Source organism: Haliotis rufescens, unplaced genomic scaffold (genome assembly GCF_023055435.1).
Source record: "Haliotis rufescens isolate VD_foot unplaced genomic scaffold, xgHalRufe1.0.p SCAF_2, whole genome shotgun sequence".
Lineage (NCBI taxonomy): Eukaryota > Metazoa > Mollusca > Gastropoda > Lepetellida > Haliotidae > Haliotis > Haliotis rufescens.
In genome coordinates, this window is record NW_025963890.1 from 37,612,222 (window position 1) to 37,630,815 (window position 18,594).

At 41.0% G+C, this 18,594-nt stretch overlaps 3 protein-coding genes across 3 annotated transcripts in view; 1 reads left to right on the plus strand and 2 right to left on the minus strand.

Annotated features, from left to right (window-relative positions):
- Positions 1 to 3,455: 3,455 nt before the first annotated feature.
- Positions 3,456 to 7,470, minus strand: LOC124111765 (RING finger protein nhl-1-like). Its single transcript, XM_046471569.2, has 2 exons — positions 6,822 to 7,470; positions 3,456 to 5,234 (listed from the first exon to the last, which is right to left on the minus strand). Exons 1-2 carry the CDS (start codon positions 6,985 to 6,987, stop codon positions 3,874 to 3,876), a joined length of 1,527 nt encoding a protein of 508 aa, XP_046327525.2. The 5' UTR covers positions 6,988 to 7,470; the 3' UTR covers positions 3,456 to 3,873.
- A 3,534-nt stretch (positions 7,471 to 11,004) lies between these two features.
- Positions 11,005 to 18,594, plus strand: part of LOC124111764 (hydroxymethylglutaryl-CoA synthase 1-like) — a 54,739-nt gene continuing 47,149 nt past the window's right edge. The window contains exon 1 of the mRNA XM_046471567.2: positions 11,005 to 11,218. The gene's annotated coding sequence lies outside the window, so the exon portion shown is untranslated. The remainder of the gene's footprint in view (positions 11,219 to 18,594) is intronic.
- LOC124111763 (probable serine/threonine-protein kinase kinX) lies at positions 15,468 to 18,365 on the minus strand. The gene has a single exon (XM_046471565.2). It carries the CDS (start codon positions 18,307 to 18,309, stop codon positions 16,018 to 16,020), a length of 2,292 nt encoding a protein of 763 aa, XP_046327521.2. The 5' UTR covers positions 18,310 to 18,365; the 3' UTR covers positions 15,468 to 16,017.

Genomic DNA, 18,594 nt, shown 5'->3' on the forward strand with positions numbered 1-18,594 from the left:
ATTTGATTGTTGGTTTGAATCCTATATTCTATGATACCCGAGAGGGGGCATTGCTTTATTGAATTTGCAGTCGCGATATTGCGATAACACGATACGAGAACGCGATAACCAATTTGTCAACAGAGGGAGCCTTTTTCCAGACTTGAAGGATATAGCCGAATGTAAGATTGGGGGATAACACGAGACGAAAAAAGCGATAACACGAGACGAGAAAGAGACAGTACGAGATGAGAAAGCGATAGTACGAGACGAGAAAGCGATAGTACGAGACGAGAAAGCGATTGCACAAGACGAGAAAGCGATTGTACCAGAAGAGAAAGCGACATGCCACGATATACATGTAGCTACTATACAATGCCGCGTTGAATCACTGTCTCTGGCTGAGTGACGACTTTCAGTGAGGTTTTTGTAGTACGGCTACTTCGGCGATGCAAAACAAGTTACCAAATGTAATACATATACAACAGGATTACATGTTTATGATCAAATTAAACGAAAAATGTACTACAATAAAGTTAAATTCGGGGAGTAACACAGTAAATGGACAATGTAAAAAGTTTTTTTTGATGGAAACAAATCCTGTCTTTTGTAATTCTTTTTGTTTTTAAGAAAGTTTATGACTGTATCTATTTACTCAACTATTTACGTTACTCTGTACAACCTGTATTCTTGAAATAAAGAATAAAAAGAATGAATAAATTAATATTTCGGCGTCTTGCAAAAAATCCGGCACACACTCGCATCGAATAAATATTCACAATTTCGAATCACAGATCTAGAGGGGGTCAGACTTCAGAAAATGATCAACTTTTCATTTTGAGATGAGAAGCCTGCCATCAATTCATTAAACCTAAAGGCAATACAATGAAAATTGTGAAATCCATTATGGGTGTTTAAACGTAAACAAATCATAAACTTTCGATTCCCAACAAGGGTACATTGTGTGAAGCCCATTTCTGGTGTCCCCCGCCTTGGAATAAATGCTAAAAGCGGCGTTAAACCATACTCACTTACTCCTCCCAAAAGGCCGAGATGAACTAGAGAGTGCCCTTTTCTTATTTTAGTGGCACCGTGCTGTTTCAGGAACACTTTTACTGGATGCTCTCTTAAGCGGCTGTTTGTATTTGTATTTGTTTGTTGGTATGATGTTTAAAGCCGCACGAGCAATGGCCCAGCTACATGACGGCGATATGACTTCCATCTTTTTAGGTATTTTGATATGACGCGGCCGTCTATCAAAACCCCATCTTCTGCTCTCCGGGCAGACGCTCTTACACTAGACCACGGAGGCGGTCGCCCTGGATGCGACACAGAGGTTACCTTGCCTCATCATTTCACATTCGATCGTCACGTCGAAGACCCGGGTTCGATTCCCGACATGGGTACAATGTGTGAAGCCCATTTCTGGTGTCCCCTGCCGTTATATTGCTGGAATATTGCTAAAAGCGGCGTAAAACCATACTCACTCACTCACTCATCATTTCACATTTGCTTTGCTCATCCCAGCTCTGTCCTAGATATGGGGCTGTCTCCGGAGGGTGGAAGGTTGGTGGTTTCATCCCCTGGATGCGTCATACTAATAGACGTTGAAAGATGATACATGTTGTTAACTTGCCTTGTGTTAAAACAAGGTCGGCTCAAAGTGTACTGTGTCTGAGGGGAATAACCTCGCACGCGACGTTAAACCCCATTTCACTTCACCTCTGCATACTGGCTAAACATCAGTACCGATGTTTTCAGCATTTAATAGCAACAACTATTTAATGGATAGAGGAATAGGTCGCCAGTACCAAATGCGAGTGTAGAAGCCGACCAAGTAGGAGTAGCTATAGCCTAGTGGATAAAGCATTCGTTCGACACGAAGACCTGGGTTCGATTTCCGACGTGGGTACAACGTGAGAAACCAAATTATGATGCCCCCTGGTGTGATATTGGTTACACCTTGCTAAAAGCTGCGTAAATCCATACCTACTCACTCACTCATACAATCACTCACGTCAACCTGTCACCTTCTTTGTCTCGTGTCTGTGTAGGCTGAGGTGATCTACATGTCTCAGATCTAATAAACAACGACTATGCCGCAGTTTGCAACCTAACACTGTGCTTCCATCGAGACGCATCACCGTGTAAAGATAGGTCGCGCGGTAGATGTTCCGAAAATAAACTGCGATTAAAGTAACAGTGAGTTTTGAACAATGTTTTAGGTACATTTGGACTGAGAGAGTGAGTTGGGTTTATCGCCGCTTTGAACAGTATTCCAGTTATAATGGAAACATGTGATGTGGGAGGAAAGCCCGTTTTAGACGTTTCACACTTTGTTGAAATCCACGAGCACGGGTATGGTGCTGACATACCCAGAAACATAATCGGGGCGAACTTGGATTCGACCCCATGATCATAAGTTTCTGGCGTGCCTTAGGGGCGCAACTCTGCAAAGCGAATTGCGGCGCCTTAGACGTACTGGGCCACCCGTGCCCCCAGTTATATTAGAAGGAAATCCCGATGCAAGTCGTCGCAAGGGTGTATGCTGTTAGTTTGTTTGTGTGTCTGTTATTTCATGCTTCACTCAGCAATACTCCAGATATATCACGGTGGTCTTTTAATGATCGAGTCTGGTCCAGACAATTCAGTGATTGACATAATTAGCATAGCAGTTGGGATACGATGGCATGCATCAACCACGTCGGCGAGCCTGACTACCAGTACCCGTTAGTCGCCTTCTACGACAGTTTTTTTTAGACATATCAAGGGTTGGGCGAAGTTGTATTCGAACTCCCGATTCACGGATCCTGTCACAACGAAATTACGTAACTGTTCATACCCAGTTGTAGCTTGCTGACCCACTGAGTCACTTTTCAGTTACGAGGCAAAATTAACATACACTTGTCATGCAATTTATTTGAAAGCAACGTTCTCTGTCGTCCTCTATTAGACTGTGAATGAAAGTATACACCCATGGTTGATGAAGGCTAAAACTGAAACAAATACAAAATGTTTTTTGATGGTGATGTAAATCATACGGGTATCAAAGTTGTGTTTTGGACTTCGCAGTGTTTCGCCGACTGTTTACAGCCGAGAGACGGGTTGACAACGTTGGTCAGATCCAATTTCAAGTGTTTACTTTCTCGTAGTTTACTCTAATGTTATAATACACTCATGTCCTTCTCGTCGTCATACAGGTGGAATATAATTCGGTACTGATTTCGCAACACAGGAACGTGTTCATTGCATCTTATGGTACGATACATATCACTATAATGAATGTATCACGATACGTGTACGTACTGCTAGTATTCACTTGTCGATGAGATATGCATGTCGGGTACAATACGGTACGACATTCATCACGGTACACTCGTCTCCAGGGACGGTACTATCATGATACGATTTCTATGTCTCCAAAGCGCAAAATAATCAATTCAGCCATCAATTTCATTCACAATAACACAGTGTAATAAGGTTTATTAATATGTTGTCTTTTATTCAATACTTCTTTACACAATACTTTAACTTGTAAAGGAGCGGTGGGGTAGTGGTTATTGCTTTGGCTCGCCACGCTGAAGTCCCGGGTTCGATTATCAATATCGTTCCATTGTGTGAAGCCCAATTGTGGTGTACCCCCGCCGTGGTATGGCTTAAATATTGCTGAACACGGCATAAAACTCTACTCACTCACTAAAGTTGTATAACGTTTTGTGCGTCGTAGTCGTTGTGCTTTTATCTCTCCATAAATGCAGAAAATGGTCCTGTGTGGATATTTTGAGCTCAGCACGCCCTCTCTCCCGCATTCTCTCGCCAACCTCACTAAACTGGTATAACGTTTTGTGCTTCACAGTCGTTGCGCTTGTGTCTCTCTACAGAATCTGATCCTGACTACACAAAATGTTTGACGTTTATGCTGAGCTCGGAGTCCATAGATATCAGCTTAAATACGATCACTTCCGAAGCTCGAAGTTCTCCATGCGTAATATACAACTTCCGGTTATGCGCACATCTGACGGAAACGCCACACGGACTTCTCAGCCCAGCTGTAGGTGTGACAAGGTCTTGCATATACTGTCCCGTTGCAGAAAACATGACCACTCTGTCGTTGTGGTGGTCGGCGACGATGATGTTGTCGTGTTGGTCAACACACACACCGTACGGAAACCTAAACTGGCCGTTCGCTTTCCCATAGGATCCAAACTTGAACATGAAGTTGCCATTACAAGCAAACACTTTGACACAGTGATTGCCCGAGTCGGCTACGACGATACGACCAGAATGAGAGCAGCAAACATATCGAGGCTGTTTGAAGGCAGGTTCGTGAAAATCTGACAGTTTGAATAAGACGGTCCCCGTCTGATCGAATACAAATACATCGCTCAGCTGTTCATCTGCTACAAATACCCTCCCTGTTTTATCAACTGCCAGACCAGCAGGGCATCGCAGCAAACCGCTGCCGAAGACTTCCATCGAGGTGCCGTCATTTGTCCACAACGCTACACAGTGCTGACGTCGCAACGTCACTGCGACGTGTCCGTCGGGTGTCATCGTCGCACCCCAAGGCTCTGAGCTCTCTTTGGTCATGAAAGTGCGCTTTGCTTTACCACTTCTTTCATAAAGAACGACTTTGCTGTCCAGGAGATCGGTCACTAACACTTCTCCTTTGTAAACGTGGGCGACTGATTTGGCGTCCTTGATCCCAGGCGCTGTATTCCGCTTTGCTCCGAATTTATTAAACAATACTGCGCGGAACTTCTCGGGAAAATGACTCTCCGATTCCGAGTCCGAGTCTGAATCATCATCCGATTGAAAATTCTCGGTTGAAATGCGTCTCTCCTTAACCAACTGTTTCTCTAAGCTGTCTGTGGGCAAGCTACTTCTGGTCGATGCCCTTCTCTCCGTCGACAAGCTTCCCATTGTCCTTGGCCGTCTCTCTGTCGAAAAGCTTCCCTCCTTCAGTGATCTTCTTTTCGTCGACAACCGCCCCTCCCTTGGCGACTGGGTTTCCGTCGACATCTTGTCGTCAGCAGAAGAAAGGGGCGTGTCGGGTTCATCGAACACAATGTCATTTGAGAAGGAAACTCTCTTTGGGTGAGATTTGGGGCTGTTTTCTCTGGAGGAGTAGTTGGATGACGTCACTGACGACAAAGAATTTAGGGATGAGAGCGACGTCATCTCAATATTGCACGTTAGCGGAATATGAAATATTCCATTCTTTGATGTATTATCGTCCACTGTTGATAATGAATCTGCAAAACAATAACACAAAGTCAGGCTGATGCATTTGTCTACGGAAAGGCGAAGATGGGTGTAACCTAGTGCTTAAAGCGTTGGCTCGTGACGCTTAAGACCTGTGATCGAATCCCTAAATAGGTACAGAGGATCCCCTGCTGTGATTTAGGGGGAATATTGCCCCCCAAAAGTGCGAACGCTGCAGCAATGAATAATTCTAGAAGCCTGACAATGTGGCAGTATGTGTGTGTCGACATGGTTCTAATGCCGACGTTATACAATAAGAGAACCCGCAAGGGACAGAGAGAGAATGCTGCTAAATGATATTCCATTTGATATTCCAGGGAGTGTGAATATATTTTGATCTCTATTACATGACAAACAATTTAGTTCCAAAAATCAAGGAGCCGAACAATTAGATTTTTTTAAGAAAACATTTTTATCATGACATCCATCATGTACATTTGTATTTCTTTTCTAAAAAACGTTTTTCCAGTCTTTTTTCTGCAACACAGGACAGAACATGAAGTGATTGGTCCTTGAACGCGGCGGAAAACAATTTTCACTCATTGCGTGTAGGCTCATGTATGGCTATCCTCTGTTGTGTAATATCATGTAATACTGTGTTTCCTTAGACTGGTCGTTCCGGTTTTACAGGATTAATTATTTCAGGTGACTGCAGGAATCCCTTTCAACAACACAAATCGTCATGACGAAGTTGGATATTTGTTACAATGAGTGAAAAACCCTCAAGCATTAACTTACACAATACAGTGACTCGCTCGGTATAAATAGCCCACTGACGTGCACACCAAATGATTAAATAACACCCTCAAGCATCATCTCCTTCGGTAGGCGGGGGTTCAGGGTGGGGTCGGTTGGGGTGGTGACGGACAGAGTGGGATGGGTTTTGGGACGTAAACATCAGGTTTCAAACCTAAACCCTCGGCATTCAACAAGAGCATCCCCTTTGCAGTTGGATACGTGCATTACTACGGTGATACAGGGGGAAATAAACGTTCAGAAGCTCAAAAGTGAATTCGTATAATGTCGGAACGTGTCCGGCTTTAATTTGTGTGTGCAGAGTTACGCAAATATGTTTTACATTTCCGTTCACATACGTTTTTAGATATTACAATTCAAATTTCTAAGCCCATAGTCATGATACGCAGTCCTTTAGTCTTCTATTTATAATAATGAGGTATGGAAACAATTATGAGGCGATGAATATTCATTATAGTGTTTGTAGTTTACACATTGTTGTGCCTTATACGTGAAATTTATAGTGTTTCATATATTGATGTCCACATCTTCATCCTGCGTGGTAAATACTCGAATATTTAGTCAAGCGTGAATTAGCGTGACTATAATGTACCTCACGTTTTGATAAACGCAATTTATCCCCCCCAAAAAGTGAAGAAACTAATATTTTTGTGCACAAAAAAGTATCAACAATTCATTGCGTAAAGGGACGACAGATTGCGATGATAAACCTATGCTGCTATCACATTTAATAATCTAATATGTACGACAAGACACCAAACATCGCTTTTCTACCAATAGAATCGTTCGCCCATAATACACAAAATAAAAATAAACAATACCTTTAGATGAACCTCCACTTTCCTCTAGATGGGATAATCGACGTTGTTTGGTAGAGACAGCTCTCCGAAGAAACTCCATGTTGCCAGTTGATGGAAGCTCGTCACTAATGTCTACGTGGTTGTGATAGCAGTTAGACACCTCAATCAACGAAAGTTGATATGGCATCTGGCGTTATGGAGATGTTTCAGCTGCACCCTGTATCATCAGGTTCCGCGGCCTACTTTTACTTTCAGTACCCAGTCAAATAGTAGGGTACGGGTGAGTGCACTGAAGGTCACAGAGATAAGCGCGGGGATTGGCGTGCTGCGAGAAGCACAGCTTTGGATCATGTGACAATCATGGTGTTGTCTCCATCGTGAAGAGGAACAATGCTGAACATGACTGGAGTTAGCGTCCGCCTCAGAGGCATGTCAGGACACTGGTGGCTAGTCGTGTACGTCGTTTGTGCGGAGTTGCGTCCCCTTTTTCGCCAGGATCTGTAGGTTATTGATCCTTGGTTGTCAGAACCGGAGCTCGTTGGTTAACGTTTAAGATCGGCATCATATTGTCCTTACCTTCCTCGCCACCATGCATGACTGAAAGAAAAGCAAAAACCAGCTTATGACTCACGCATTCTCCGCGTAAAAGTAAAAGTACTGTATATACAAGTATCACGTGTTCCAGAGATTGCACGTGTATCACACGGCCCTTTAAATAGGTCTAAAGATGTTAATGCACACCACATGATCACATGACTAGCTATCATTGGACAAGAGCCAAACTGAACTTTACTGTGGATTGTAATGTGAAAATGGAGGTCTTTTCCGTTTCATTTCTTTCCGCCGAAGTGTGTACTTTTCCTTGAAACCACCCACCACATTTTCATTAAAATAATTCATTATGTCACCCGAAAAGAATACATTATTTAACCAAGCATGTCACTAAAATTATAGATTTCAATGACAAAATAGACCGACTGAAAAATGCCTAGTAATGTCTACTGTATTATTCAAGTATTAGCGTCAACATCCGAGGAAGTTCTGTTCAAATGGACAGAGCCTCGAGTCCTATTTGAAAGGCACTTACAATGCGTAGCTAGAATGCATGGCTGCATTACCATGTACCCGTGTTTCGAGAGTGGGCTGTTCGTGAAAAACATCTGATCTGGTCATGCTGCAACGTATGTTGTGAGTAAATACATTCCGTGTTGGTGATGATGAGTGCAATTCAGACGTCGGTCGGGTAGCCTTGTGCATAAAGCGTTCGCTCGTCACGCTGAAGACCCGGGTTCGATTCCCGACATGGAAAGAATGTGTGAAGCCCATTTCTGGTGTCCCCCGTCGTGATATTACTGGAATATTGTTAAAAGCGGCGTAAAACCTTACTCATTCACTCAGACGATTCAGGTCGATTCAGACATGAAACATACTATTTTTAAATGTCACCTATACATCGTCACATGTTTAAAAAAATGAAGCTATTAACTGCCATTATTAGACGTTACAGTTGTACATGTTTTAGCGTGACAGATATCTTGGTCTCAACATTGTTATTTGTAAGGATTTTTACTTGCTTGATTTTTTCATTGCCTTTGACAAGCAGTCTTACTGTATCTGTAACACAACACACACGCCGAGATATCGTTTTCCTGCCAGTGTACATTAAAACCTAATGGTTCTTTTGAATTAACACTATTGTGTAGCTTTCTGGGATAGTCTTCTTTGTCATAAACAAGTTACCCTTGTAGATTTGCTTTTTTGTTGTTTAGGGCCGCATATTCCAGATATATGACGGCAGTCTGTAAACAATCTGGTCAGCTCCCGTTCCACAAAGCGATCTTAGCGCTACGATTATCGTAGGCCTATGTTAAAATATGGGAATTCCGCTCACGTCAGCGCTAAGCGTTTGTGGAACGGGGCCCCGAACCAGACAATCAAGTGACTGACATCATGAGCATCGATCTACGCAATTGGGATACGATGACATGCATTAACAAAGTCAGCGAGTCTGACGACCCGATCCCGTTAGTCGCCTCTTACGGCAAGTCGCTTCTTGTATGTGGCAAGTGTGGGTTGCTGGAGACCTATTCTCTACCCGGATGAACACCTCTCTCTGTAAGTCATACGCATGTCTACATTAGCATCCAAAGACCCTTTTTCCACAAAGCGATCTTAGCACTACGATTAAAGTATTGGAGTTATTATCTTCACTCACCCGGTTACTCACATTCAATCACACATCAGTACTGCCGCCCTTCCATCCGCATTTCTACCAACTCACCCACTCAAACAAAACACAAAACAAGCACACACAAATAAACACACATGCACAAACCACACACACTGACACACACGCGGACACGCATACACACACACATACACACAAGAACACACATGCACAAACACACACACACTTCCCTTCATCCGACCAAACCACTCACTCACTAACTCACTGGGAGACCCTTAGTTGTCTTGACTCTCATGGGATGGACAAGCATTTAGTTGTTGGTGATCGGTTTAAGGGATTCAGAACAGGAGCATTATGTACCACAATCCTGAATACAGTCATTTTAGTTTTCATCGATCATTATATGTTGACAGATATCATATGTCCGAGAAGCACTGTTTCAGTTATCTCCTGAGATGACCACATCAATTGCAGATGCTGATGGAAAATTACTTGGCTGTTGACCTCGGGTAATCCGATTGGTTCCAGTCGGAAGACCACTTGACCCCTGGTATCAGTCTTTTGTTGAAGGTCTCACGGTTAGCCAGAGGCTGGTTTTCAGGTACCTTAGATGTAGCTGTTTCAGACCTACCCTCCGATAACATTCAGTATGCACTAGTATTACAGATTCGGTTGACCAGTAACGCATATCTAAAGTAGTTATAACATATTCAGTTGACCAATAACTGTTGCACATATCCTCAGACAGTACACCATACACATAGTTATAACATATTCAGTTGACCAGTAACATCTATCCTCATATACCATACACATATTTACAACATATTCAGTCGTCCAGTAACATCTATCCTCATATACCATACACATAGTTATAACATATTCAGTTGACCAGTAACATCTCTCCTCATATACCATACACATAGTTATAACATATTCAGTCGTCCTGTAACATCTATCCTCATATACCATACACATAGTTATAACATATTCAGTCGTCCAGTAACATCTATACACATAGTTATAACATATTCAGTCGTCCAGTAACATCTATCCTCATATACCATACACATAGTTATAACATATTCAGTCGTCCAGTAACATCTATCCTCATATACCATACACATAGTTATAACATATTCAGTTGACCAGTAACATCTATCCTCATATACCATACACATAGTTATAACATATTCAGTCGTCCAGTAACATCTATCCTCATATACCATACACATAGTTATAACATATTCAGTCGTCCAGTAACATCTATCCTCATATACCATACACATAGTTATAACGTATTCAGTCGTCCAGTAACATCTATCCTCATATACCATACACATAGTTATAACATATTCAGTCGTCCAGTAACATCTATACACATAGTTATAACATATTCAGTCGTCCAGTAACATCTATCCTCATATATCATACACATAGTTATAACATATTCAGTCGTCCTGTAACATCTATACACATAGTTATAACATACTCAGCTGACCAGTAACTGTTACACATATCCTCAGACAGTTGACACTACACGTAGTTATTACATATTAAGTAGACCAGTAACACTTATCCTCACATTATAGCCAATATACATAGTTATTACATTTACAGTTGATGATCCTTCTGTTAGTTTTTCAGTCAGCGTGTGAAGACATACATGTTTGTGACTCAGCCAGAGCAACCAGCATGTCCAGTTAACGATATTTTAGTGTAAAACCTGTCCATCAACCTTTCCCAGAATGTCTGGGGATAGATTCCGGCCCCAACTTGACTCTAACGTGTCGAGGTGTTTTGTCCTGGCCCGCACTGAAGCAGAGGCAATAAAAAATGGGAAGCCTCTATAGGCAAATGACGAAATATGTCACTTGACTCTAAGCAGCAGTATGGTGAGATGGCAATGTGAATGTCAAACCCGCCAGCTCCCTGGGTAGCTGAGCATGCAACGAATGGACATTTCTCCGTTGAGCGGGTGATGACGCCATGGCCATGCTCAGAGTGGAGTGTAGCTCTTTATAAGCGGTCCATGATGTTATATTAATGCCATACACTTTACGTTGAAGGAAAATGGGAAATGGGACTCACAACATGATCAGATCAGAAGTGACCACGTGAAATCAGCCATTGACACACGTGTTCAACGTAAAACAATACGGTCGAAGTAAATGTGACGATGTGTTGAAATATATGTGTCAACTGAGCATTGAGTAGTCACCGCTACCAGGTACGTATATTTGTTGACGACACAGGAATTTAATGATGGTTTCATTCGTTTTGCAATAAGTTTGCTTATTTGCTTGGTGTTTACTTGGTGTTCCGTAATATTGGTGTGAGGTTTCAAATTACAACTAAGAGGTATCAAATCACTCATAACCAACCTAAAATTTAGACCATTCTGTCATGATCACATGACAAAAGTACGCTTTGTGATGTGTCTTTAGTTGATGACAATAATTGGTTGTTAATTAAGAAATTATCAATAAAAGCATGTAAACAAATCAGCCATTGTATATATGTCAAATACTTACTTTCGTCAAATAAAAAAACAGATACTTGTGAAAATTAATCGAGTGTGTGAGTATGGTTTTACGCCGCTTTTAGCAATATTCCAGAAATATCACGGCGGGGGACACCAGAAATGGGCTTCACACATTGTACCCATATCGGAAATCGAACCCGGGTCTTCGGCGTGGAAAAATAATCAACACCCCTCAAGAAAATGAAGCGATCACAGACGGACTGCTTCTACATTAAGTATCGCTCTCACAAGGACGGCACCAAATGCTGATTTATGGCAAACTGAGAGGCCATATGCCAACATTTCAACCTATTTACAAGGTATGCGTGTTTCTTCTAACTAACAATGCATGATGTATGGTCAATACAATAGGTTATAAAATTATATTCATTTTCTGCAACATTAAGGCAACATATTGGACAGGCTTTGTTAGACTTTTGAAATATGCCTTTATACATATTTAAATCATAATAACCTGCACTGAGCTGAGCTAACGAGACTCGCATATTTATTTTTGAAACAAATACCAAAAATTCTTCGAGTATTAATTGCTGCTTGAATGACAGTCCATAGCGTTCTGACGCCACGAATATTCCGGATATTACGCCATTGAAACAAACGCAAATACAGTAGAAAATGTATGCTATGGTCGGATTTACGTTAGTGTCCCGATATGAACTAACTTTGGGCATTAATTTCATATGAAGCTATACCTTTGAAACATATGAACATCGTGTATTGTCGTATGCACAAGCACCATTGTCATGAATGCTATGACCGGATTTGCAGACATTTCCAAGCATAAATTCAATAGTTGATACCGCAGTAAATACTTGATCATAGAGTATTTCCTATGCATTTCTTTTTATTGTAATAGGTGCTGGAATGTCCTTTCTCAGTTTACTCGGTTTGAAATATGGACATTTCCTTAGGTGGGGAAACATGTTTTTTAATTTTCAAATGTTTTCATGCCTAAGAAAGCTATGTATCATTCCGGATATCAAGAAGGGTATCGTATTTGAATAGTATTTAAATGCTCATGTTACCGATACTAAACCAAGATAATCATATGTTGTATACAAAGACAAATGAAAAATTAATTAATGCACAATGATGAAATACAGAATTTATAAATACAAGATATGATACAAGATGGCTGGAGTTAAGATTCTACTGTTCTTGTAAGAGATAATACCTTCGAGAGGTATTTTGATAGATTAATAATTTCTTTCATCACGGCTCATATGACCTCATTAACCTTATATCGCTGAGGGTCTGTCTAAACAAAACACTACTATGCATTAGGTCATCAGTTTAATCACTTCATCGGGTTCTTCAGACAATTTAGAAGTGAGTTGGAGTCACATGTTATTATTAACATTGAATAGTTACACTTTGTTGGGGTATTCAATGTCTATTATTGCTCTCGTCAAGTCTATTGGATTTTTGAAAACCATTGAGTGGGCCTTTTTGAAAAGTATTGTACTGTTATATTGTTTTAGGTTTTAATTTCTAATTGTCATCTGTTCGTGTGTTGCACAACTTCATTACATTGATACAAGTTACAATTAGCCAGATGTTACACATGTGTGCATTATTCATCCGGTAGACTTCTTGTATATGCTAGTTTGCTTGAAGACCGAATTAACCACTGCATTTTTGCAACATAGCATAGAACGTCACCAGTTGAGATGGCGGAAATGCATACCCATGCAAGTCAGCCTATATCTTTGTTTACTGGATAAACACTTTGACCAATATTCAGTGACCCAACTGATTACGATAATGCAGATGCATTGCTTCGAGGAAAATGTCCTTAGATCTACACTCCATTGTTTTGTTATTGTATAGGATGCCTCTTCTTGATGCATAACGTGTGATACAATGCTTCTTAAGAGGATGTGGTAAGATGCAGATGAAAATTATTCTTTATTGGTAAATTTGTCCGTTACATACCCAAACCAATACCTCATTTTCTAAGCATGGTTGAATTTGTTAAATGCTTGCACTGTGAACATATGAACTTATAAGAGAACTGATGGAAAAGGTGTCAGCATCTATGAAATTCTTTTTATATGAACCTAAAATATTTCAGATGGTGGAAATCATTTTGTTTAAGCACCGGTAATATGAGCATGTGGAAACTATTCGCAGTCTGGGGGTCACGGGTGGCCCAGTCGTTTAAGGCGCCGCGATTTGCTGTGCAGAGTTGCGTCCCTTGGGCACGCCCGAAACCTGTGATTGTAGGTTCGAATCCCTTTTCGCCCCGATTATGTTTCTAGGGTTTGTCAGCACGATACCCGTGCTCGTGGGTTTCACCGAAGTGGTAAACGTCTGAGGCCTGCATCACTTCGGGCTTTCCTCCCTCATTAAGCTGACACGCCGCGATATGGCTGCAATACTGTTAAAGACGGCGTTAAACCCAACTCACTCACTCACTCACTATTCGGAATCTTCTCATACGACACGATGCATAACCCACTAAGGCATTTGTACATTTGAAAGTTTACATAAATAACAAATGTTTCCCTGATCAAGGAAATGATCTTTTTTCAAAGCTTTGTAAATTTTCAAAACAGTCAGACATTTTAGACAGTTCAATACAAATATAAGCCACAAAGCCCATTGTGCACTCCGACTATATCATGAGCATGTGTTTATGAATGACTCTCAAATAGTGATGATACCAGGTGTTCGCAACAAGGTGATGTTGTAAAATTGATACTATCCATGTTCGTATAATAAATGGGACGGTGGGGTTAGCCTAGTGGTTAAAGCGTTCACACGTCACGCCGAAGATCCGGGTTCGATTCCCCACATAGGTACATTGTGTGAAGCCCATTTCTGGTGTCCCCCGTCGTGATATTGCTGGAATATTGCTAAAAGTGACGTTAAACCATACTCACTCACTCGTATAATAAATGAATGTGTTGGGCATTATTTGATCATGTTAATTTGACAGCGACTTTGACAAGAAATGATAGTGAATCATGAAAGACATTTAAATTGTGTATTCCTATTGAATTTGTTACAGGTATGTCTTTAGTAACACTTATTATTTACACTCAGTTCTCCACAGGAATACACAACGATTTTGAAATTGTAGACGTACTGTTACCCCGTTACTTATGGGATAACAAGACGTATTCTTATCCTTAGAAGGGAGAATTCCGTGAGTCAGTGATCAGTCAAAGAGATGTTCCATTATTTATTGTGAGGCTCAATGTGTTATACATAATATATTAATAAAACAATAATCTTAAATACACATTTTATTTTGATGGGGCTATTAGCGTTTCATATGGTAGAATTTGTATACATGATAACACTTATAATACTTCATTCTTTCAACACAACATTGGATAATAATCGTTCAGGAACCATTCATACAATTACTTAAATCACATCTCACTTATACCTCAAAGGTTGTCATATAAATCCTTTATAAATGATGTTTGCCGTTGAACCTAATATGTGTATTGGTTCTCTATCAGCATATAATTAATCATACATGAGTGCAATAAATACACAACTATTCATGACAATAGATCTAATTCATTTTCATATTCAATAATGAGATATTATGCACGACAATATTCATACAGAGATTATTTAGAAATACACAAAATACATAATATTTGCCACTTTCTATTCATCATAAATAATACATTTCTATCTTCATATTATTTGACATAAATAATAGAGTTTGAGCTTACCTTAAATTAGAAGGGAGAATTCCGTGAGTCAGTGATCAGTCAAAGAGATGTTCCAGTATTTATTGTGAGGTTCAACGTGTTGATATGAAATCACGGACCACTTTTTATAGTCTAAAAAATACTGGAAACACCACTGATCAACGTCGGAATTCTCTTGATTGGCCAAAACATACACTGTGTCCTTTAATTACAATTTTGGTTGGTTGAAAGATTAGGTAGATTAGGTAATTTACTCAAATGAGTTCTTATAAAGGACCGTGACCGTGACACGATGGTAATTGCGGTAACTACGTCAGATTAAGTAAACTTTGTTTTTACAGCTGCTGTCTGGATGTGTCTAATGAGTTTTTAGAGGAGGTGTCACGTGACCGTGACAATGTGGTAACTGCGTTAATTACATAGTCTGAATGTCTATACAATGGTCATTAAGGTAATTTAAAGGTAGTTTTAAAAGAATTCAATAGATTGGATTTTAAGAAGACACTGGCGATAGCAAATGGTTGATTATGGTTAATTAGGTTGTACCAATACAACGTCCAAAATGTTGTTACATTTTGTTGAGGTTAGCTATATATTCTGCCTCCGATAAAATGCAGTAGTATAACACTTAAAACAACACAATCCAGAAATGATTATCTCAGGAGTAAAATAACTGACAACGTATTTTCATTTACATAATAATTCTAATGCAATATCAGTACTCCTTTTCAAGGAGTTTGTGGGTTTTCACATATGATCACATAACTAACAGTTCAACCAAACTGTTACCAAACTGTTCGTTAAGTCAGTTCAAGCAAACTGTTCAATACTAACGCTAAGTTCAGATTTATGTGAAATCAGTTTGAAAACTATCACTTCGGATGCACGATATTCCCCATGGGTGATGTACAACGTCCGGTTATGCGCACACCGAACTGACACTCCTTGGGGTCTTATCATACCAGGTCGGTGAGAGATCAATGTTTGCATGAAATGTCCCTCGGATGAGAACATGACTATGCGGTCATTGTAGTGGTCAGCGACAATGATGTGCTCCTCATGGTCAACGCAAACGCCATACGGGAACTTCAGCTTTCCGTCACCGGATCCATACGAACCTAGCTGGAAGAGGAACTCGCCATCCATATTAAATACCTTCACACTGTGGTTTCCCGAATCAGACACGATTATGCGACCGGAGGCAGACACACAGACATATCTGGGTTGCTTGAAGGTTGTCTGTTTGAGATCGCTTAATTTGAAAAGGAATCGTCCTGAATTGTCGTACAGGAAAACATCGTGGGCACGTTCATCGGTAACTATAATCCGCCTTTGTTTGTCCACAGCAATCCCAGCGGGGCATTTCAGTTCGGAGTGTCCAAACATCTTCGTGGAAGAAGCGTCTTTAGGCCATAATGCAAAGCAACCGTCACGTCGTAACGTCACAAGGACGTGTCCATCTGGCGTCATCACCGCTGCCCACGGCTCGGAGTGTTCCTTACCCATGAACGTCTGGCGTACACGGCCACTGCGGTCATACAACACGACCTTGCTGTCAAGCATGTCTGTCACCAGAACTGACTCACTGTACACGTGGATGACGGACGTTGCACTTTTAAGCCCTGGGATTCCCCTTTGCTTTCCGCCAAATGTGTTGAACAAAATAGCTCGGAATTTTCCATTGAACTCTTCTCCTTGATTGACATTGCCTTGGACTAAAGGTAGTGGCCGATCGTAACCCTGTTTGGAAAAGCTCACATCAGAATCTGTGTGGCTCTTTTGCTTCGGGACATCCACCTTACAGACGTCGACTTTGTCATCATCCTGTCCATGTTCCACGTGCTTTTCGGGCAATTTTATTATTTTTAAACTTGACTTCTTTTTATTTGATTTGCTGTCACCTGATGGTTCCATCAGGTTGTATCGTATTTTGACGTCATCAAATAGAGCCGTCATCTGCTTCTCAAGGTCATCCTCATTGTACGCCGGTTTCTCAACTTTCTCTTCAACTTTCACCGCAGGCTTCTTCCGTTTGAAACGTTTTTTAACCCCTTGAGGTTTTGGCTTTGCGTGTGTCTCAAGTTCCATGTTACTGTTGTACACAGAAATCTTTCCTTTGTGGCGACTTTTAGACTTATCACTAGCAAATGAGGACTTCTTCTGTTTGTAAAACGTTTTGACACTAGAAAGAAGAGACGTAGCATTATCCGACTTCTGCTTGTCTACGTCCTTCACACTAGGACTGGGTGACTCTTGGTGCTTCTCACTGCCTTCTGCAAACTCTTTCATCTTCTCACATTCTTCATATTCAAGTGCCTCCTGGCTTTCTTCAGTTGAGCTAATTTGTTCATCGTCGGTCTCGACGCTGTTTGGTGCTGACGTGTCCACCTCTCCTTCTTCATCATCACTGGTGGAATCTTCCTTCTCAAGATTGTTCTCCTGTTGGTCACTATGATCACCTGGGTCTTCCGATTCAGTTAGTGATATGTCGATGAGAGTTCCTTCAAGCGGTTCTTGGTTAATATCGGCTGTATTTTCCTTGTCATCATTGTCACTGTCCATGTAGTTCTCTTCAGTGGACGATGTGTTGAAGAAAGATCCTTCAAACTCGACAGGTTCTTCGTCACCATCGGTTTCATTTTCCATATCTTCCTTGTCGTGGTGAAAAAATGCCCTCAACAAGCCATGTTCTTTATCGCAGTGGAACAATGACTTGTCCTTGTCATGCTGTTGTTCACACTCGCGCAATGGAAGCCTTTCAAAAGCATAACTCTTTCGGCGCCCTTTGTCATGATGAAACAATGACTTCAGCCTACTATGATATTTGTCATGGTGGTCCAATGACACTGGATTGAAATCGTCGGAATATTGGCCGCAGACGGGAAGATGAGTCGCTTCAAGACTTTTGCGACGCGATTTGTCACCATGAAACAACGACCCCAAGGTGTCACTATTTTTGTCAGGATGGAAAAACGAACTCAGCTTCCCATGGCGCTTCTCACAGAGAACCGATGATTCTGATTCTGAGTCGTCGTGATCTTTGCCACAATCACAGAGAGGAACCTTTTCAAGACTGTCATTTGCATGATTCAAAAAGTTCATCCTTCGAGGAAGGTCTGGGTGACTTGGAAACTACATGTAGAGTGATAATAAGTGTGACTGTTTTTGCAAATGAACCAGGTCACACATATCCCTGTGCAGAGTAATATCTGCATGTTTGTGTTTCTTGGTGTGCCAGTCTCGATGGCATTGACATAGTTTCTGCGTGTTGACTCCACGTGATAAACCCCACAGGTAGCAGTAGTGAATGTCAACGGTACATATCATAACGGAACATTTGTTGGTTGGTGAGGTTATGTCCATCACATGATCACTCACCAAGAAATG